This window comes from Aythya marila (genome assembly GCF_965140915.1).
Source record: "Aythya marila genome assembly, chromosome: 5".
NCBI lineage: Eukaryota > Metazoa > Chordata > Aves > Anseriformes > Anatidae > Aythya > Aythya marila.
In genome coordinates this window covers 22,149,403-22,171,627 of record NC_139046.1, presented here as the reverse complement: position 1 = coordinate 22,171,627, position 22,225 = coordinate 22,149,403, and the positions used below count along the sequence as shown (strand labels likewise).

General features: G+C 39.9%; 1 protein-coding gene across 9 annotated transcripts in view; it reads left to right on the top strand.

Annotated features, from left to right (window-relative positions):
- The window catches only part of BRSK2 (BR serine/threonine kinase 2), a 324,182-nt gene that overhangs the window by 261,866 nt on the left and 40,091 nt on the right, over nt 1-22,225 (top strand). For 6 of the 9 annotated variants that reach the window (XM_082760889.1, XM_082760890.1, XM_082760886.1 and 3 more), the window contains exons 13-17: nt 286-317; nt 5,055-5,219; nt 5,925-6,022; nt 11,048-11,198; nt 15,136-15,201. In XM_082760889.1, the coding sequence (XP_082617015.1) occupies nt 286-317; nt 5,055-5,219; nt 5,925-6,022; nt 11,048-11,198; nt 15,136-15,201 (512 nt within the window). The remainder of the gene's footprint in view (nt 1-285; nt 318-5,054; nt 5,220-5,924; nt 6,023-11,047; nt 11,199-15,135; nt 15,202-22,225) is intronic. The other 3 variants (XM_082760892.1, XM_082760891.1, XM_082760887.1) reach the window with 1 other exon arrangement.

The following is a 22,225-nucleotide window of genomic DNA, read 5'->3' as shown; positions in this document are numbered from 1 at the left end:
AACCTAAATGGCCAAAACACTTGCTGGTGAAGCCTTGTCCTTGCACATTTTCCTGGGATTTGCTCCTGACTTGTTCCATTGTCCAGAGAAATAATCTCATATACAGTGGGGTGGGTGAGGATGAACATGCTCTTTATGCAGTAGAAAGTTCCTGTTGTTTGCACAGATCCAGCTCTGGAATGGTGGATTTAGTCCTCACTAGAAGCAAGCCTTGAATAAGGATGTCTTGTGGAGTTACCTTTTTTGTTTTACAGAGCTAATTCCTTGTTTTCTTTTTCTTTGCAGCTAGAACATATTCAGAAACACATATGGTATATGTAAGTAATGCTTTTTAAATTCACTTTTGCATGCATTCAGTATTAATCATGTTACGGGGGCTGTTATTCTTGTGATCTATGACAAGAGAGATTGGAGTTTGAAAACAGCTTTCACACAGGTGGAGAAAGGGGCAGAGGATGGGAAGGCATCTAATGTGTTGTTGTTTTTTTACCCTCTGCTGCTAGTATAATTTCATCCCTATAGATTCAAGCTGGGAAATATGTATGCAGTGACTAACAGTTGTTTGAAATAAAACATTCAGTCCACCAACTTTCTGTGTAAAAAAGATACCTGCAAGTCATCACCACTGAAAAAACCCACAACCTAACAGCCATATTTGGTTTGCTCTTCAAGTGCTCCAGAGAATCCCTTGTAATACCTTCTTGACAAGAAAGCTTTTGCTTGTTCCTTCTTGGCATCTTGGCTTTCCTCTGAAGTAGAAACAAAAATGATTATATTGATAAGTAAGCACCTGTGAACAAGAGATTTTCTGCCTCATAATCCCTACTCCTTCACAGCAAGCTAAGAGGCTGCTTCTGACCTTGTAACCTGTTGATGTGAGAGTAGTTCTGTGACTTGATTAAAAGCAGCAGTCTTGACAGTGAAACAGGAGGTCTGTGAGAAAAGTACATGCCTGTCGAGTGGTTTGGGTGTAAGGAAGATTGATGGCTTTTAAAAGTGACCTTGCACTCTGTGTAGCCCTAATAGTATTTCAAGAAACCTAAGTAAATAACATTTTTTGTTTGTACCCACGATAACCCAATCAAACTAAGGAGAATACTTCACAGATATTAAATAAGGAAATTATGCTTTGATACTTGCTTCTGGGGGTCAGTGTTCCTACACACTCCCTGGGTGGGTGATAAGAAAAGTCCTGCCTTCATAATCCTCCTCTCATTGCTCTTGGGAAATATTTGAGGATGATATGAACTGATATTTAAGCCTGTCACCAGGAAGAAAAAACACCTTTGTTTTGATTTGTTTTGTTTTCTCTAAATCTATCTTATGGGCACTGTTCACTTGCTGGCTTCACTGACTTCAATAGGACCCAAGGGCATTCAACAGTTTGTAGAATAACATGTTTTGTTCTTAGTTCACCTGAAATGGTGGTAGCACTCTGCCTGTGGCTTTTTCATGCACTCTACAGTTACCGGCTGACATGGCACCTTCTAAAATCAGAGGACTTGAGTCTTGTTTGCTGCAGTTTTGTTTTTTTTTCAGCTCTGATGGATAAATTGAGGGGAAAAATCTCTAATTGTAAATCTGAAGTAGCCCTACTGTAACGTTGTGCTAGAAAGTCCAAAAGTAAATTCTGGTTCTGTAAGACTAGACAGTTGATCCCCTTTGTTTCTTTATGGAGTAAAATCAGCTGACTTCAGTTTCTCTGTCCTTTGATCAGAAGTGGAATAGGAAATAAAATTAAATGTCATTGATCATTCTATTATTACTGTAACCATCCTCGAGATTTTAACCTGGAAGTTTTCACCTCAGAGGATTATTGTCCCAGGCTTACATGCACAATTAGGCAGGTGTTATTTCATGACTTTATTCTAGATTTTAAATCTGAACATTTTTTCTTTGCAAACATAAGTGTTAGAGCATTTTCGTGCACTTCTTGATGAAGGTCAGATTCTCTGATGACTCGCACAGTGAACAGGTTTTTACCCCAACGGAAATGGCATCTGAGGCCATTCTTGTAAGTATAAACTGAGTTTTGCAAAAGCAAGTGCCTCCTACACTCCTGCTATAGTCAATAAAGAAAAAGAAAGGCTCCTCCAGAAGTCTGTTCAGATTGCCTAAAACAAAGTTTCTGCTTAAAATAGCTTTTTAAAGCTATATTTTTAAAGTGCTCTCTCTCATTCTCTACTGGCCATGGATTGACCTAAGGAGGTTAACCTCCTTTGGCTAAATTTAGTCTGTGAATAACCTTACCACCTCCAAAACTCTACTGCTTTCATCTGGTAATGTTTCACAGCCTCTTTGCATTCATTTTGCCTGGAAATATTGATGCTGACAGAGGAGTGGTTACAAGTGTTTGCACACTGTAGCTGTTTTGCTCATATCTTTCATTTTCTCCCTATTTCACTTAACACTACTGTCCCATGTTAAATCTTTATTCTTCGTCATATATAAGTTACTGACCTGAAAGTTGTTCTCAGAACCCAATAAGTCATTTCACTTAATTCTTCAAATAAATATTCAGGATTTTGTAAAACTGGGGAAAAGATTTAATTGCAGTCTCAGCGGACAGAGAAAGAGGTCTTGAAAGTTGAAATCATGATTCATAAGCCTATAAAAAAGAAAAACCAAGGAGAAACCTTTCATCACCAACCTCCAGTTCTTCATACTCTCCCACCCAAATTAATTCAGTGAGGTTTTTTAAGCCTTTTTAATTTAAACCATTTATTTTTACTTCAAGCACAGGTTATCTTAAATCAGCAAATAAACATCAGATGTTTTCACCTTTTTGTACTAAAGCAAGAGGGCAAATAAATTTAGCTATTATGGTAAATGCATACTTCAGTAACGCTGAGTTATTGCCCTAATTGTGGAGGTACCAAATTTACTAAAATCAAAAGAAGAATGGTACCCATGCTGCTTCGCTTTGCTCTGATGTAAATGTGCATCTCAGTGAGATTCACGAGGGAATTTCATGGAGAGACTGAAAAAGTCCGCCCTGTTCTGGAATCACATCCATTGTATGCACCGTTCCTCACAAAAGAGGCAGGGTTTAAAAGCAGCAATTACATTCATGCAGGCCTTTAAAAAATATACGTGATTTGCAGTATTCATTGGGTGACATTGTTTGATGTCTATGTGGGTTGAAATGCAACAAATTTGTCACTCTCTACCAGACTGAGAATGGAACAGGCAATACAGGCATGCCAATCACAGCACAGACCGGTGATTTTCATTTCCCGAAGCACTGAATGCATTGCCAAATGATGAGGCACCTCTCTGCAGATTTTTCTTGTACCTGATGAGGAGGTGTGAATATTCCTGCCTATGTCTGAGGCTGACCAGGTGCCGGGCATAAGGAAAAGCCACTTTTCACTGCACAGAAGATACCAAGCTGTGCTCTCTAGAAATGGCACCCAAGCTGATAGCTGTAAAAGATGCTTGCAGGTGATATTCTGCTGTAGGCTAGGGCAACAAGTAGGAAATCCAAAATTTCTGGGAATTTTCCGAAACAATAATTTCTTCTTAGTCTCTTAAATTACCTTAAGGACCTCTGTTTTTAATGTAATAAATTATTAATGAAGTCTGTTCCTTCTAAAAATGAACTCCAGATCATTAAAAAACAAAATCTCAGCTGCTGTCCGAAGGTCCATCCTGCAAGAATTTATCTTAATGACAATGTCATCAGTGGCTTTAATAGCCAAGGTTATGGTCTAGTCTTTGCTTATTACCTGCTGGGAGCTAAATCTTGACACACTTTGACTAATAACGAGCTGTAAGAGTAGCTACCTCCTAAAGGCAGGGCAGGGCACTCATGGAATAAGATGTTTCTTTAGTTGGACAAGATTTCCAAATTTAGCCATTAGATTCGGGACCATGTTGTCATTGTACAAGACATAGAGACTTCTGTGAGACTCCAAGGAGGCATCAGCCCCAGAAACAACAAACGCAGCCTGGACCCGACAGTCACACATTGACATCACATAAAGGAAAGGGAGGACCTCACCTGAAGAATATGAAAGCCTCAACATCACACAGAACATCCACTAAGAAATAGCGAAGAGCCTGGATAGACAGTTTCTCTGACCAAAACACCACCACCACCAAACCCACCTCTTTAGGTGGATAGAGTTGACCTAGGTTGCTCCTTTCCCAGCTAAACAAAAGCAAAGATTATCCAGGGTGCCTGCAATATGTAGCGTTCGGTCTGTTATAGATGTCATGACATCTTGACCTGTTTCTTACATTAAGGGCTTTTAACTGCAACAAATAATCTGCATTTCCTGAGTCCAGTCAATAGAGTGAGAGGATTGTGCAGGAAGCCTGTGTTAACTACTTTTCAAAGAGTAATATGCTCTACCACTAATGGATGTTCCTAGGTTAGCCACTGACCTCAGGCATCACACTTGAGCCAGAAGTTTCAAATTTACATTTCTGAAGAGAAGCAGAGTTGTATTTAGGAATATAAAGAAACTGGTTTCCCAAAAAATTCCTCTAAAGTGTGTTAAATATGTACCTCAACAGTGAGGTCTCTTAAATTGCCTTGGAAGTTTCTAAATATTAAATGGTTGCAGTGCCATTTGTAAAGAGCTGGTGAAACGCAGCGAGGTTTTGTTCTCACAGCTCGTTGTTTGAAGGGGAATCGTTCAGCTTGTGCTTCCCAGCCCGACTGCCTGAGTCTGGCCTGCTGATGAGACAGCATCTCTAAAACCATGTAATGTTGTAGAAATGTTTGGCATTACGATGCTGAACAGCTGCTTACATTATGAGGGCATTGGTAAGTGAAGTTCCTACTGCCTTTCTGACTGAATGCAGATATTTCTTATTAAAGACCCAAATCCACAAGGTGATGGTCACTCTCAGCCTTCAGTGCGGTGTCTTCTGAAAAGAATATCTGTCTGGTTGCAAGATCTGGTCTCTCAGTGGGGATTTAACAAGCTATTTCCATCTGGTGCTGCAGGCTGTGTTTCAGAGTACGGGTTCATTTGTGACTCATGTTTCTTTTCTCTCCTTCTTTCCCTGCCCCCTTTCTCTCTCTCATCTTCTTTCCTCTGCAGAGGTGGTAAGAATGAACCAGAACCAGAGCAACCAATCCCTCGAAAGGTGCAGATTCGTTCTCTCCCTTCCTTGGAGGATATCGATCCAGACGTGTTAGATAGCATGCACTCGTTAGGCTGCTTCCGTGACCGAAATAAACTCTTACAGGACTTGTTGTCAGAAGAGTAAGCACTTGCTCAGTCTTAATATTAGTTGGGTGTCTGGGGCTGGGATGCTTACAAACCTGGGGAAAGGTGGAAATCGTTTTACTGTGTCTCTTGCTGTGAGGGACCTGTAGCAACATCTCACTCTCTAGCTGCTCAGCAGCCAGTGATGTTCTGGGAGGGAGCAAGGGGTCACTGACCTTTCCTAACACTTGGTGTCAGTGGTGGAATATTGTTGTCTCTTCCCTCACTGCTAGGCATGGTAATTTCACAAAAAGATGGGCCTTGCAGTTCAGATGGGGAGGTGTCGGTACTGCTATTTGTGTTGGATATGCCTTTGTGAGCAAACTGTTACTTATTTCAAACTTATGCCAGAGAGCTTTTGTGTTTCCTGAGGTGTTACCAGGGACACGTAGTGGGAAGAGCACACAGAGGCTCAGGAAATATGTCTTGTGCCACTCTTCAGCTTCTTGTGGATGTATTACCTCATCTGTCCTGTAGCTCTGTTCCAGATGTGTAATGTGGGAATCGTATTTCCTTCTCTCATGAGCTGCTTGTTGGAGACAGCAAAGTTCTCAAAAGCTTTGTGGGTTATATATCTAGATGGCAGGCATTTCCAGCTTATTTAGAATAACTGTAACTATTTGTTTGATGAGAAAGGTTTGTTTACACATTTTTGCTTTTTTATCTTCAAATTTAAAGATATTTTCTTTTTTTTTTTTTCAGAGAAAACCAAGAGAAAATGATTTATTTTCTTCTGCTTGACCGGAAGGAGAGGTATCCCAGTCATGAAGATGAGGATCTTCCCCCTAGGAATGAAATAGGTACTGCAGATAAGACCTCTGTCATCACAAACACATCTTAAGTAGTTCCTCTTCGCCTTTTTGTTTTTGAATATCCTCAAACCCTAGCATTACTATTACTTTCCCGCTGAAATAGTGCACAGCGCTGGTGAGAATCTGCAGCCTGAGGCAGGCAGGTCTATTTTCTGGTTACAGGGCTTCATTCTTCAGGACATAATCTGTGTCAGTGCAGAAACATCCAAGTTGGTTTTGAACCAGAAATCATAAAAAATACCATGTGGACCCACAAGCTGCCTCCATGCAAGTAGATGAAGTTTAGGAGCATTGTAATGTAATGGCAGAATTTTGTAATTACTAATCTACATGCAGTATTGCAGAAGCGCTGCTTCTGGACTTGTACTAGTAAGACTGTGTAGCATTACATCCTGATAAAGTTATATGTGTACACATCCTCTTTTCTATAGGTAAATACATACACTGTTAGAAGTATGAATAGTATCACTTGTCTGTTTATGGTATGTACATTACACCACCATGTTTTTAGACTATCTTAAAAAGATTTTGAAAGCTTAATAGCAGTAAGATTACATATCTCTTAAAACTCCTGTGATAATGTTTTATTCCTGAAGAATTATTTGTTAGTATTTTAGAGTACTGTTGATCACCAAGGACTACACTAATCCAGACAACAGGAAAAATGCTCCCCTAAGGAGCTAACTATGTAAGTGACTCTTGCTCTGCACAGTGACAAAAGTTTAACTAATAAAGCACTACTCACTTCTATCAATTACCTGAAATAGCATTTTTATATACTAGTGTTGTGATTTTTAGGTCTTGTATTTCAGCACTTTGAAGGCTAGAAGCAAAGTGCTCTTTATTCTCACTGGAAAGCTTGTAATCTCCCAGGCCTACAGGGCAGTGGTATATTGAACTATACGTTTGCTAATACTGAACTGAATGATTACATTATCAAAGTTCCAGGCTCCAGGCCCAATAATTTTACAGAGAAATCTCGTCTGTGGGGGATGAAATGGAAATTCTGAGTCAACACGGTAATTTTTTAAATGCTTACCTGAATGGAGCTGCAGAAAATATGTTAGCAAGCATCCTGAAGAAGATGGGTTGTTGTGTCTACTGCGGGTGCTCCGGTCAAAAGGCCCTTTCTCTGTGTAGTTTGTCTTCTAACACTTTACTCATCAGCTTTTGACTCAGATTGTCCTGCAATGTAAAGACACCACCATCTTGTTTTAGAAATGCTTCTGTCATAAAAAAAAGAAGCAAGATGACTAGAATGTTCGTATCCAGCATGTAGGCGAATACACAGCCATGACCGGAACACAGCATATATATCTCTTCCACATGTATTTTCATGTGTTGAACTGTTCTCCACTCCTGATTTTTTTTTATTTTTTTTTTTGTGCAAGGAGTGAAAATGTTCCCCATCAGGGAAACACTACCCTGAATGTATCTTTGTGCTGCATTAGCACATTTTAGACTCGGAGCATTATTCTTTGAGAGTTTGTAAGTTGTATTTTGTCTTCCACAGGGGGTTTCCACGTCCTCTGTTCCCAGCAGTATTTCTGAGAACATGGGGCAAGGTTTAATTAAGAGCAGTCATGCTTCTGATGAGTATCTCATCATTAGCCATTAGCAATGGCTTAGCACAGACAGAGAAGAGCAGAGAAAAGGTAATGGATTTAATATTAGCAGGTTGAAGAAACCACATTTGTGAGAGTTGTGTATTGCCTGAGCTCTTGCCAGGGGAAAAAAAAAAATAAGAAAGGTGCATCTCATTATATTTTGCTTTTTCCTCTTTCTTCCAAAACATGGAAATGAGAAATTTCTCAGTAAAATATGTGAATGTCAACTAATGTCTCCCTGAGCAAAAGGCTTCTGTGTAGTGGAAATTCTTAATAAACTAGAGAACAAGAGATCGAGCCAGAGTCGCCCTATTAGGATGTAGGTGCCTCATTCAAACTCAGAAGATGAAACTTTCCTGCCTTTCAGATGAATACTGTTATAATTGGATTATTATTTACATGATACTGCCTTCCTCTGTTAAAAAAAAAAAAAAAAAAAAAAAAAAAAAAACACTTAAGAATGGCTTCACTTTTCTGATGTGAAGTGAAAGCAAAATACTTCTCCAAAACTGCCACATCCAGACCAGGACTTGAATTTGGGTTTTCACTTTGTTTCCATGTGAAATATTTCCAGAGACTCAAAAACAGAAGTGTGCACACTGGAGGTTTTCCTATTTTTAATTCCTGTGCTGCTGCAAAATCTCCAACTGTTCTTATATGCCACCACTTTAGTCTTTATGGCAGGATGGCTGTATACTTTAGAATCTTTAGACTTGACATTGATGACAGACTCAGTACCCTGTGGTTTCTTATTCAGACCGTTTTAAAAAATATGTACAGCACTTGACAACCTTATCCATGTATAGTGTAGGTTTGTAGCCAATTTCAAGAGGAATCAAATACCAGTGTTAGAAGATCGACTACATCAATGCAAACTTCTGGATGTATTTTCCATCAAACCTTTGTGAATTGCTGTTGTTGAATTTATGGGTGTGTTTCACCACCTGCTCCTTTTGCTTATTCCTTCTGTTTGAAAGTTTAAAATACAGACTGGAAATCAGTATCTTCCAACGTATTGAGCAAAGATTGATATAAAAGAATGATTTAGCTTGTCAGCAATATCCTTACCTTCTTTAATTGCTCTGTTGACTCCCTTATAGTCCTTCTGGCTACTATCCTTCTTTCAAGCTTTCTTTTTTTGATGGCTATACAAAACGCTGTTCAAGTCTTTGGCTCATTTTTCTTCAAATTCCTTTTTAGATCTTTTTAATGTCCACCTTATATTTGGCCTAACTATCGCTTTTGCAACTGTCACTTGGCTGAATTTCCATTTTCTAAAGTGTTCTGTTTTAAACATGCATGGATGAAATTGCCTTTAAAAAATCTTCTCGTATAATGTTTTTCTTGACTTTTTCCTTCTCCTTGTTTAGACTCTGTTATTAACTAACCTTGATGCCATCTGAGCTTACTCATCTCCTTTCTTTTGACTTTAGATGCGTGCTTCGTTTTCCTTCTTTATTCTCTTTCCTCATCTTCCAACTTCATTTTTTTTCCTTTCTTTAATTCAACTGCACTTTTTTCCTTTCATTTCTAATGTCTCATATCCCTCTAGGAATCTTTATATTTTTATATCTTGTGGATACCAAATTTAATTTCATTCTGGTTATGCGAGTTAGTCATCTGTAATCACACTTCTTACACCAGCATTTGTTCTGTAGGATGGATCCTTTCTTGTTCTTTGAACTTGTTTGAAGAAGCAGGAATTTGAAATGTCTAAATCCTGTCCTAGCTTATTGTTGACCATGTCTCTGTGTGCAACTGAAGTCCCTCAATACAACTGCTTTATTAGGTTTATCTTCCACTATTTTTCCCTTAACTTTATGCACTGTGTTTTTTTCCTACTCTGAAGATGATTGCCCCTGCTGGTGTTTTCTAGTATATTTTTATTACTGAAAGTAGTTTGAAATGGAGTGAGATACAACTGTTTATTTTCTAACTCATTTTTAACAGAATTATTATTATAATACACGTAATACTTCTATAGTAACACACTCAGTTGTTATTACTAGCCCGTTTGCATTAGGGCTGTATTTACTCATGCTCATTGTTTCAAGAATAAGCCCTGCGTCAAAGGAACCGTATTCTAAAAAGCATGATGTAAGAGAGAGAAGAAACAAGCAAGTAGGCAGGGGCTGAGGACGTCAGGGTAATGAAAATAATACCAGACTAGGCAGTACTGATCTAACTGTGGCAGTAGTAATATAATAGTCAAATATAGCATTATTGGTTTTACAAAGAAATCCTGGCAGACGAAGAAGCCTTAGGGACTGGACACTGTGAGCCTCTTTTTGACTGAAGAGGTGAAGGATGCCTTTTCTTACATGTGGTCACTCTCCACTGAAATCAAAAATGTGCCTATAAACAGAGGCAGGGTACTGAAATGGCCCAACCAAAGCAAGAAAATCTTTCCCTATTTATTTTTCTGCTTTCTTCTTTACTGTTTTGATGCTATCAGATATGTTCGTAATAAAAGAACTCAGCAGGTCTGCATTTGGCTCCCTGCATCACCATGAAGGTGTGTATAGTTTGGCAAGTCACCTTGGAGCACTTTCTGTTACGCAGTTTGGTATCTAAAGACTCTTTCCAGAGCAACTTAGGAGCTTCTCAAAACTGCAGTAAATGTTTGTCTGCACCTTTATGTATGAAATGTCTTTAAATATCTCATTCTTATACCTCAGCTTTCACTCTGTAGAATAAAAGTAGCACTTCCATACCTCATAGGAATGTTACACAATAAAAAGTATAAAGCACTTCAGTTACTATAGCAGTAAAAGCTGTATGATGACCTCTGAGATAAATTTCAGTAGCTCTCATCGGAGATTCATCTCAGGTAGACAAGAATGTTTAATTTGTAATGCTGAAGGAGGAAAATATAAAACAGCAGGGAAAACCTGAAATCTAATCTTGAAGATGCAAAAAAAGGATGTGTTTTCAGAAGAGAATGTGAGTCTGAATTTAGAATCTACTTATGTCCTTGTGTCACGTTTAATTTAGCTAGCATGGACATTGAAAGCAAGCTCTAGCTACTTGAGTGCATGAGCAGAATCCCTGGATAGCATACGCTCTAGCTAGCAGCTTCTGCTATAGCCCATGCTATCATCTTGCTATTACTGTTATCAGCTTTGTAAGGTAATTTGTGCAGGCTGTGCTATAGTTGTACCTTTATTTTACAGTGCTCGTACATTCAGGACAGTAGCAATACTCCTTTTTTCTGCAGATGGATTGCAACTTATGTCTTAATGCTTGTAAATTTGGAAGAAAAGAGGCTGCAAATGTTCATCTCCATCACGAAGATACCTATCTCTGTAGGGGGGTGTGAGAGTGAGATTGGTGAGAGAGGACTGATCCAAGCTTTGTGAGGTAAATCACAGCCAGATTCAGCTGACAGTGTTTTCTTTTTGTAAAGATCCACCCCGGAAGCGTGTGGACTCCCCAATGCTGAACAGGCATGGGAAGCGGCGGCCAGAAAGGAAGTCGATGGAGGTTCTCAGCGTGACAGATGGCGGCTCCCCAGTCCCTGCTCGCAGAGCTATTGAAATGGCACAACATGGACAGAGGTGGGTCTCTCCTTTACCCAAGAGCTGAGAGTCCCTCCTGGCTTTGTTACCCTCTTTTATGTTGTACATACAAAGGAGCTGTGGAGCTTTTCTATTCATAGCAGCATTCATAACAACCTCCAAGCACACTTGCAACATGATCTGGCAGCCAACAGCGCTTATGCACACAGGAGCAGAAGCCCTGCCAGGGGCTTAAGAGCTCTGTTTGCTTGCAACTATTTCTCAGGAAACTGCTCTGTCCTCTGGGCAAGATACATCTCATCTCATTTTAATTGTCCAGAACATAGGGATTCAGTCTGAGCTAGATGCACAGGCTGTCACTCTAGGCAGTGGGGACAGATGAGGACTTTGAAAGATCTTAGATACATATGTCCTCTGTTCCAACAATCTTAGTATAAATTATGCTCTGGTCATTCTTCTCTGTCTCCATAGCCTACAGCAGGAATCTAGATGACTCTCTTGGATTAGGTACCTAGCTTTTAGGAACCCGAAGTTAAATGAGATGAACCTCACCATCCACGTTGTTAGAACAGCTTGACTCTGGAAAGCTCTGTCCAGGCATCTGTGGATACTTCTGAAATGTGCTGTCAGAGCCAACACGCATCTGACCCACATAAATTACCACCTGTCTGTAATGCAGTGAAACGAGTATAATTTTACTTCTTTTCTCTCAGAGAAAGTGTTAGTCTTGTGGAGAAACAGCAGAGGAGCATGGTGTTTCCTCAAGGCATGCTCTGGGAAAATAAGTGAACTGTGGAAGTTCACATATATGAACAATGGAAATTGTTTCCTCAGTCGCTATGCCTACCCTAAAGGAAGCACATGCATTTAGTTTTACACTTGTATAAATCAATCAGTACTAAAGAACATTTCATAAATGTGTTGCTGGTGATGCTGTAACTTCTGTTTCAGCTTTATGACATGATTACTTTTGTTTAGCTGTTAAGATCTGTTGAAAATGAGCTTGCTGTGCCTGCTCAGAAACTCCCTTTGCTGACTGAGAACTGTGTGAAGAACATGGAAAAATGTCATGTCCAGAGTCCCCTAGATCTTCTGGAAAGTTTTACTGACAACTGTTGCGGTTCAGTCTATAGGGAGGAAAAAATGTTGGTTTTGAGGATCTTGCTAGGACTTCAGACCAGATGTGTGGCCTTGAGATACACTGCCAGAAAGATTTTTCATTGTGTTGTAGGTTGGAAACCTGTCTCGAGTGTGTGGTTTGCTTTGATATTTAATGAGGTCTGGGCTAAGGAAGCATTTAGGGCAGGATGTATTCTCAGTGTTCCTCATAGGCCTCAAAGTGATAGGGACTAATGCAAGGCTGACAAACAGTTGTTCACTCCTTGTTCAACTTAGTGTTTAATCTGGTATCCAGTAGAGGTCTGGGCCATGAAGCTCCCAGAAATGAGACAGACAGAGGTGAATCACTTCTCCCCACCCCAAGGCTGCCTGTGAGTTGCAGTGCTCTGCAGCTGTTTGCAGTAACTGTCCAACTGGGTGGAACAAATAGGAAGTGGTGAGATGAACAATCAAAGGTAATGATTCAGTCGTGTTCATCCAGCCTAGAACGTGTTAGATTGATCCTGAAATGTTCTGAGAGCTGAAATCTTCTCTTCCAGCTCTCAGCTTTGCTTTTGGATTCAAAAACGCTGAAGAAGCAAAGCTGCATCTCATTATCCAAAGTATTTCTTTGGCTTTTAAATGTCTCACTCAATTCTGCAGATGAGAAAGCATTTAAAGTCAAAAATCTGAGATGAGTGCAGAGCAGAGGGGAGACATACCCAGGTGGCATATCAGTAAAGAAGGACTTTGTCTTATAGGAAGAAGTGAAACATGCCAGGCACAAAAGAGATAGAGGGAAATGTATACCACACAGCTCAGGGCTGGACATAAAGGTGTGATTAAGGGTGGAGGAAGGGATGTAATAACACCATGATTGATGATGATGAGCTTGGTAGAGCTTGTTTTGGAAGGGGTTAAAGGGAAGATGTTATTTTACTCTATGTCTGAGCTTCCATAATTCATACCATTCCACATCCACAGACAACAATGGCACATTTTGTGTTGCTGGCAGCACAGTCGTTTATAACGTGAACTGGCTTCATTAACAAACACCACTGCATGGGGATTGTCTGGGGACGATGCATTGCTGATGGGGCACCATCTGTCAGAGCAGTCAGTAACAAAATGACAAGTGCCTTCCACCAAGACTGAAGGATTTTTAATGGCTAGCTGCATATTATTTTCCATGAAATGACCCACTGAGAGTGGATTTTACAGCACTAGGTCTTAGATCCCAGAAGTGGATGCTTTTTTTTAAAAGAATGACATTTTTTGGTCTGGATGGATGATTATTCAATGCTTTTATCCTACAATACTAGGAAAACAGGGAGGTAGACAATGGAAACAGGCCTCTTATTTAGACACAAAAGACTTGTGCAAACATCTGGAGACACAGAGCCATTACTTCTTTCTTAAGGTAGCAGAGATACTCTTCTAACCAGTGGGCAGAACACACCCATGTTTGTTGTGATTTAGTCCTACATTCCCTTTCCCAGTAGTGAACAGATGTTTTCTTGCATAAAGGGGATTGTAACCTCTGGTTTTATGTGTCTGTGTGATGAACTGTGCTTTTGGTAATAAAGTGGGGTCCTTACAAGCGTCTGGTCTTGGCTTGTTTAAGGGCACATCTTTCCATTGAGGTTTAAGTCTCGGCAGTCATACAGGCTGACAAAGTATTAGGTGAAAAACATAGTCCTTTAGTGATTTAGTTCTGGGTAGTGTAGGAAAGGAATTCAACACAAGGACTGCTTTTTGAGCTTACAGACTCCTTGAGATGTTTGTGCTGACCTCTCCAAGTGTTCTTCATTGGGTCTTTGATGATGTATGACAAAATAAATGTGCACAAACACTGGCCACCCTAAAACTGGTGACTAACTATTGTTGATTCATGGTTTTCGCTACTAGCTGTCAACTAAAGGTGTTCATAATTACATTTTATTTGATTCTGCTTTTTTGGTATCCACACTTCTCAGCCTATCTGGTATTTCACTGAAATGTCAAAAGAAAAGAGGTAGGTTCTGAGCGTAGTTTAACACCAGCTAATTTGGCCCCTGTGCCAAAATCAGACAGGCAAGGGAGAATTCTGTGGGAACTAGAATCCTGTGGGGATATGCCAGAAATTTTCAGCAGCTTTTCTGTGCAAGTCCAAAAACTGTTCTAAAATGAGCTTCATTAACTATGCATTTTCTTCTGGCTATTGAAGTAGATAGCTTGCATGAAAGATCAACTAACATTAGAAAACAGTGTTCTGCGAAACAGTGAAGCATATTACCAGTGAAACATGTTACAGAGAGCTGCCCTTTTAGCAAGGCAGAGGGAATTTTGCTTCTAAGCTTCAGGGATTCACACCCAAGATTATAAAGAAGGACATTTCTCTATACACTGAGTATAGGGAAGAGAGCTGGGAGTAAGTGGTAATAGACCTACAATTTAGAATACAAAATGGATTACTTTTCCTCTAAGAGTCTCTGTGGCCTAATTTGAACCTTTTCCCAGATCATGCTTAGTGTTGAGATCTGCTAGACAAGTCTGAGTAAAGAGTGCTATGCAATCTGTGCCTTCATGCACGTTCTATATGCTCCGGACAATGTAACAAAGTAGATTGTACCTGGGTTTTCAACTGGATAGAGAAGAGCAGGGTTTAAAAGTATGTTTGGGTGAAGTCATCTTAGACCTCAGAACTCAGGTGGAGATAATAAACTTCAGCAGTGTGTAGGCTTGAGCCATAGCTGGAAAGTAAAATAAAGGTTCCAGAGCATTGCTTAAAAAGGGGAGGATGGGTTGGGGGGCTGGGTGTCCAGCATTGCTTCAGGTGACTCTTTTTTATAAATGTCCACACTAGTAACTCTGTTTTCTCGCTTTGTTCCTGCCATAGTAAAACAATGTTCAGTAAAAGCCTGGATATCTCTGAAGCCAATCCCAAATTCAACAAAGAAGAAAGGTATAAACACTGACAATATGTTCCTCTCCTCTACCTCACTGCTGAGACCTTAAAGATGCAGTACTTACCTTCTCTGTGTGGGGACATAGCTGTTCTCTCCTTAGAGAGAAACAAAGAGGGTGGGATATTTACAGTCCCACACTACATATATTTTTGTATAGTTCCATACTTTTGAGGCTATCCCCAATGCAGCTTGTGACTGTACTGTTTTCCCCACTAAAATGTCATCCTGCCGTTACTTCTGGTTTAGTCCTGCCCCAAGTTAGGATCCCCAGGCTAAAAGTTGTATTTGCTAGGACTGCTTTGGGAATATAAAACACTAAGAAAGCCCAGGGTACTTCATTCTCAGCACTAGAAGCAGCAGTACAACTGAGTCAGCAAAAGCAGTGGTAGGAAACTTTGGAAATCCTGACTGACAGAACAAAACATTAAGTGCCTCTAGGTAAGAGCCAAACTCTTTAAGCAGCCAGGCTGCATCACAGAACACGAGAGGAGAAGATCATTGAAAGAAAGGGGGTTTGGAGGATGATTCCAGTCTAACAGATGCTGAAGAATAACTAAAAGAGTAACTCCCAACTGTGAATAAAGGCACAGCGGAAGACATACAGGCCACCAGATTTAGGGAGTTTTAGTGGACTCACTTAAGTTTGAGTCCATGAACAAAAAAAGAAATTTAAGGGGAGGTTGTTGATGGACATGGAATTCCGAAAATTTCAGTCTCAGAGGAAGAGAGTTCTTCTTGAATGCTAAAAGTTGGCATCTGGATGGATAATTCTTCATTTATAATATGATCCTCACACATTTTGGACAAACACTCAGCTTATCTGAGATCAGCAGCTTGAGATTTAGGACTGTTCCATATGATTCAGAAAGGGGGAAGCGGTGAATTCCTTAAAGGAACCAACCTGAGGACTCAGCTAACCTTTCTCTCCATTTCCCCTTTTAATGTAAGCCTTTCTACTTTAAGATAAATGTGGTGTTTAAGCCACAAGAGACTCCTAGGATGTAAGGACAGCCCCTGTTTTAGCCTTCTGCAGACTGAGACAATCCTTTGTGGGCAGTGTTTCAAATCTTGAACCTGCCACAGTGAAGACCAACTATGTGTACCCACAGGGGAGATTGTCCCTCACATATGTAAGGCACATTTTTTAAGATGGCAGCCTACATGTAAGTACAAGCATTGCACCCAAACAGTTAGAAGCCTTTAAGAGTTTCACAGCCATGAAGTAGAGGTGACACAGTCTTTAGTGGCTGGGCTTTCCTAGACTGTTACCATAGGCATGGAAATTGATGTTCCTTTCTGATTCCCCCTGTACATAAATTACATTCTTGAACACGTGGCACTTCTTGCATTAAAATATAGTCTGAAACTATTCCAAAGATTATCTCTTCCACAGTAATTAAAAGCCAGGTCCAGTAAGAGAGGTGTCTTTGCATTTTGTCTGTGGTGTGAGAAGGGTCCTTCAGATGTTACCAGCACCTTTCACAGTCCCTCTGTACTTCTCTGGCAGCTGTTACGGCTGTGTTAGGAGCAGAGGAAATGACCCTTCAGTAACCACTAGAGGAATTTCATTAAAACACCCGGGCATTTCATGTTGCCTTTTGAAGGTGATGTTTTTCAGAATACAGGAGGAGAAGGTTAGGGTAGTGCACAAGGATCACCCAGGGTCCCCCTCACTGGAAGGCCAAGCTGATTTTTGAAGGATCACATGCACTGTTCTCTCACCTCCCTCCCACTTTTAAGAGTTAGGATGAAGGACCTCGGTGGTAGGAAAATGAAAGGAACCAAATTCTGGAGCTGTGCACAGCCACGTGAAAGGAAGGGATAGGCAGTGAGAGAAACCCAGCAAAATGGGGCCAGCTAATCATGGTGGCCCATGAAATTTTTGTCCAGTGTTTAATTATCCAACTTTATGATGTCTTTTTTTAAAGGAATACTGCATCTTTAAGGGTCCCTTCCCTCTAGATGCACATGGTTGTCTTAGTAGCTGAGGCCACTGTCCCTTTCTTTTTCTTTTTCTTTCTTTCTGACTTTCTCTTTCACCCCCTCTTTCAGTGCTTCTCTTCTTCTGTATCTGGGTTGCTGCAGCTCCGTAGTTCACTTGCTTCAGTATTGTAGGGAATGCACATGTCTGCGCTTCTGGGTCTATTGTGTCCTGGGATTGTTCATTTTTTTTAAACCTCATTTGCCTCTTCCTTTTCCCTATTGTCAATTTGCTTTCCATTCTCTTTGTTAACCTCTTAAGTGCCTTCCCTGTTGGGAAAATGACTTGAAAGAAAAATGAATCAACTTTCTTGCACCCATTCTATTTACATTTTAATATTCTGCATGTGTGATTATGGGTGTATTTGCTGTATAATTTTACATACATGTTCCAATATACAATGGGTGTCAATTTGCTCTTCTCAGTTACATCAATGTAGGTAGATTTGTATTGCAACAGTTGAGGACAACATTTGTCCCTAAATATATACAATGTATATGTATTTGTATATATATATATGAATTAGATCTTCACCGAATTTGCACTCCAGGCCAAATCACAAATGGAGTGTCACTCAAACACACGAAAAAGAATTTACTATAATGCTTCTTTCCACTTCTCTATCAATGTGTAGCTCAACAACTTTTTCTTTCTATTCTAATTATGTTTTAATTTTAACTTTTCTCACAACTGCCTTGTGTTGCCCAGCCCAGCATCTGCAATGTTCTTGTATCCGGAAGCATGGCTAGTTGCACTGAGCAGGAAACTGTGAAATCTACTGGGCATATATTAAATTTAGCATTTCTGTTGGTGACCGTCTTGTGAAGAATGGATTTTCTTCACCCAGCCAGAGGTAACTCTGGCAGCTTGGGAGCCTGTTATTGAAAATGGAGAGAAAGAGAGAGAGAGAGAAAGAGATAGGGAGGAAAAAAAGCAGGGCATCCGACTTTAAAATAATTTTACTTAATAACACACACAATTTTTTTTTTATTCTTAATCTAACCTTTGTTAATGTGAAAAAGTGGTGACACTTTTCTGAGTTTGCTTACTTGCACCCCTAAAAACTCAATATCCTGACTATTCTTTTCCACCATGAGTGCTTTGATTACCATCAAAAAATAAAGAATATTGAAGTTTTTGATTGTCCGTAGGCATCAAAGTCAACATGTCAGAGATTCATTCTGCTTTTAGAGCTGCCGTTTCAGACTCTTTTCAGCACAGCATTGATTTATTCTGCATTCACATTTGAAAGATTTTCCTTGCAACCTTTAAGACCCAGAGACTGAATTTATTTTAAATGAAAAATGAGATCCTGGAGCACAAGATGGCATCCACAGAGATAAGTGCCGGGTTGCTGAGCTGGTGTGTTCTAGCTGATCTGAATTCCTGACTATAAGACCATCATGACTAATAAGCCAGTATCAAAGCAGATTCACAGCTTGAGCTACAATCTTGTACCCTGGGCTCCCAAGCTGGCTCAGAAATGCATGCTTTAATAACCAATATGTTTCACAGTTCATTCATGGCAAAAAAAAATACTTCTTACCAGGCCAGCTTGGGGGACAGAGGGACACTACACTGAGCAAAATGGGGACAAAAAGAACAATTTCCTTTATAACAGTCTGGTATGACTGTGCTTTATGTCAAAGTCAGAAAAGAAATGCAGCATGAAGTCTGAACCCCATTGCTCTGCTGACTGCTCTCATTGGGATTTGGCTGGGAATTTTTTTTTACAGCCTTCGTATGTCCCTCTCCATATTCCCCAGTGCCAAAGTTGGACGTGTCTGCAATATTGTGAGCAGGACAAAAGTTACTTTCTAGTAAATGAAACTGTCCCCCTAGTGTTCCTGGTCTCTGAAGACATAGGTACCTGTGGCAATAATTATGACCATGCAGTTCTCCGAACAGTATTTCACTCTGCTTTTCCTACTCTTTTCTCTACCTGCCTCCACATCCCTCTCTCTCTCTCTTTTTCTTTCTCTCTTCCCTCTCTCTTCATTTTCCCTTTCCGAGGATGGCGAGTGCTGATCCATTGGGGTAAGCTCTGGTTTTGGATTATTCCTGTTGCGGGACCTGTTGTATCTTGTAGAGAAACTTTTCATTTGCATTTTACAAACACAATCCAGGTGGATATATGTCAGGGAATGAGGCTTTACAGCAGGGAGAGGCAGAGAGATGTGGGAAGAAGCATTTTTGGTGCTTTTGTGCCTGTTTGTGTGCTTTTATGTTGGAGTCACACTCCATATAATTTAATTTGGGGTTCTTTTTTGTTCTCTGTCTGTCTGTTTCAATGTCTGTGGGCACACAGAACTAATCTCAGACACTGTGCAGGTACCAGAACACCTGAGAATGAACTCCCCTTCTCCATTTAGCTCTTTTTGTATCTGTTTGGTACCTTCCAGTTAATTTTGATCCTAATTTATCCTTTTTTCTTTTTTTTTTTTTTTTTTTAAAGATGAAGCTGGGTCCCATCTGAGTTATTAAAAAAATGCTGGGTATTTCCTCTCCTTTTAGTGTAGGTTTTTGTAAGAGGTGAACAGATGGCTCTAGAGACTGTTACATCTTCAAAGCTCTTTATTTTCAATAAAGAGGATATAGGTACTATTAGGAATGCAGTCACACTTCGAATTAAGGTTCCATTTACAAATACTTAACAGAAGGATAATATTTATTAATAAATGATTTAATAAAAATATTGTAATAGATCACTAGACTACAGTAAAAGCTTACGAGAAGGTACAAACTGAGAAGGCTAAAGAGCACCAGTAACATTTACTTCTCATGTTTGTAACATGCTTTACTATTTGTTAATTCTTTTTTAGCCATTTATAAATGGTTATAGTTCAGTATAACTGGCCAATTAAGTGAGGTGGTGCTGTTTAACATCACCTTCTGTGTGCACTGGAAGGAAGAAGAGGTGTGTTATCAACACCCACAGTCCTTTCCATGTACTTTTTGCAAAAGCTTCATCTTCTAAATGGTTATTACCTTGAGTAGACCTTCTGACTTAGACATAAGTATTCCCAGTAAGAGATGTTAAGGTTGGTATTATTTGCACAGTTGGGACTGTGAAACAGAGTAGCATTAGAGGGAGTCTATTCTTATTCCCTAGATCAACTTCAGGGAGCAAGGAAGCACAAGTTTTATCTTTTGGACACTGGAGAGCAAAGGCAATGAAACTCTGTAATACACAGTGCCTGAATGCTCACCATTGCTTACTAATTCAGCAACGGTTTCATACCCTGAACTATAGTTTATGATTTTTTATTTTTACTTGAGTGAGCAAGCAAAGAGGAGTATCAAATGCCACCCAATTTATGCTTTCAGCAAACAAAAATTGGCTGGATATTTTGGCTCTGCCTTTCAAAACTACCCACAGAATCAAACCAATTCAAAATTTGTAAAGCATTTCACCCAGGGACACAAGTCAGATGCATTTTTGCACGCTGCATGCATGCCGCAGGCTCCCCTTCTTAAAAGCATGGCTCCCGCTTGACCAGCTAAAAGGCTTTATTCAGCATTGTAGTAAAGCTGTGCTATGAAAGCAAGTTCTGCTGGGACTGAGGCAAGGTACCAAACTCTCCTCTGACTGCAGGAAAATTTTCTTTGAGATGCTTATTCAAAGAGGAAACAGATGCCAAATCTGACCCAAATGTTTAATGCTGACTGCAAGTCATATCATACTGGTGTGTAGTAGCTGATGCACTGTTTAAAGCACTTGAAAATTTATCTGGATGAAGGGCCATATAGAAGTGCTCTGTGTGTGCAATATGTGTACTACAGTTCCCAGGTCAGCTGCTCTTTTCTTTCATGTGTCTCTCTCTGCCTACACCTCAGCAGTGTCAGGCTTTGGCCCTTCACCTCTTAGAGCCCGTAAGAAACTCAGCACTTCTCTTAAACCGTCTACAAACTGCATTCCAGCTCCTCAGTTTCACCAGTAAGAGATCAACTGGTCTAACACAAATTGAGCCTTGCATGGCTTCCCCTTTGGCAGCAGCTGACTAAAATGAGTAAAAACTCACTTTAAAACAAAGGACCTTTTAACTGAATTATCAAATACACTGATTAATGAATAAAGTCATAAAATATACAAACTGCAGCCCGCACATGCACATTTCTTTTCAGTGCTTGGCCTCTCTCTTTCATAGCTCAGATGTCTTCTGCTTATTGTTTGAGTCTTTGAGGTGGGAGGAATAGCCTGCAATGATTTCAGTGCCCACCTTATGCTTAGAGCCCCCTTTACAGCTTCTCCTTCCTAGAACTTGGGACTAGATCCCTAAAGACTGATTTATTTTTTTTCCCTCCATGCTTGGCAAAGCAATTATATCACCTTGAATGGGACTTGAGTCTCTTCCTACATCCCTAAATCTGGCAATTGTGTTTGAGGGAATGCTCTTTCTCTGAGCAACTGCATTAACTTTTCTGCTTGTTTTTTCACCCTTTTTTTTGGTGTCTTCCATTGGGTTAATGCCCAAGCATACAGCAAAGCAAAATACAGAGCAAACTGAGTCACACACAACACTCACAGTTACCTAGTTTGTTGCATGTAGTATTAAGTTACTGGAATAATTACAGATTTAATACTTCCAATGACATTTAATGCCTATAGAGACTCCTTGGAGGTTATTCACTAATAGATATTTCCCACTAAATAAACTCTGTTCATAGCCTTAAATGTAAGATGATTTCATATTTTTCTCCTTTTTCCACACGTAAGATCATCCAGGGTCTGCCATGCTAATGTGCTGCCTGTAGGGCTTCGAACTTTCATTTTCTGGTGAGAGGGATACAGATTTGAATTCTCTCTGTTCTTTCATCACAACATTTCAGCATAACACTACATTGTTCATTACTTTCTTTTGGCCCTGTCCCAGTTCTGTCCACCTGACTCTGAGATACAGGAGCAGTGCATGTGTTTGCTTTTTTTTTTTTTTTTTTTTTTTTTTTTCCAGCATTTCCAGCTAAGATGATCTTATTGGGAGGAAAAATCTCTCATTTTTGCTTGTTAGCATTTTTGTACTGGAGTATAGAACCTGCTA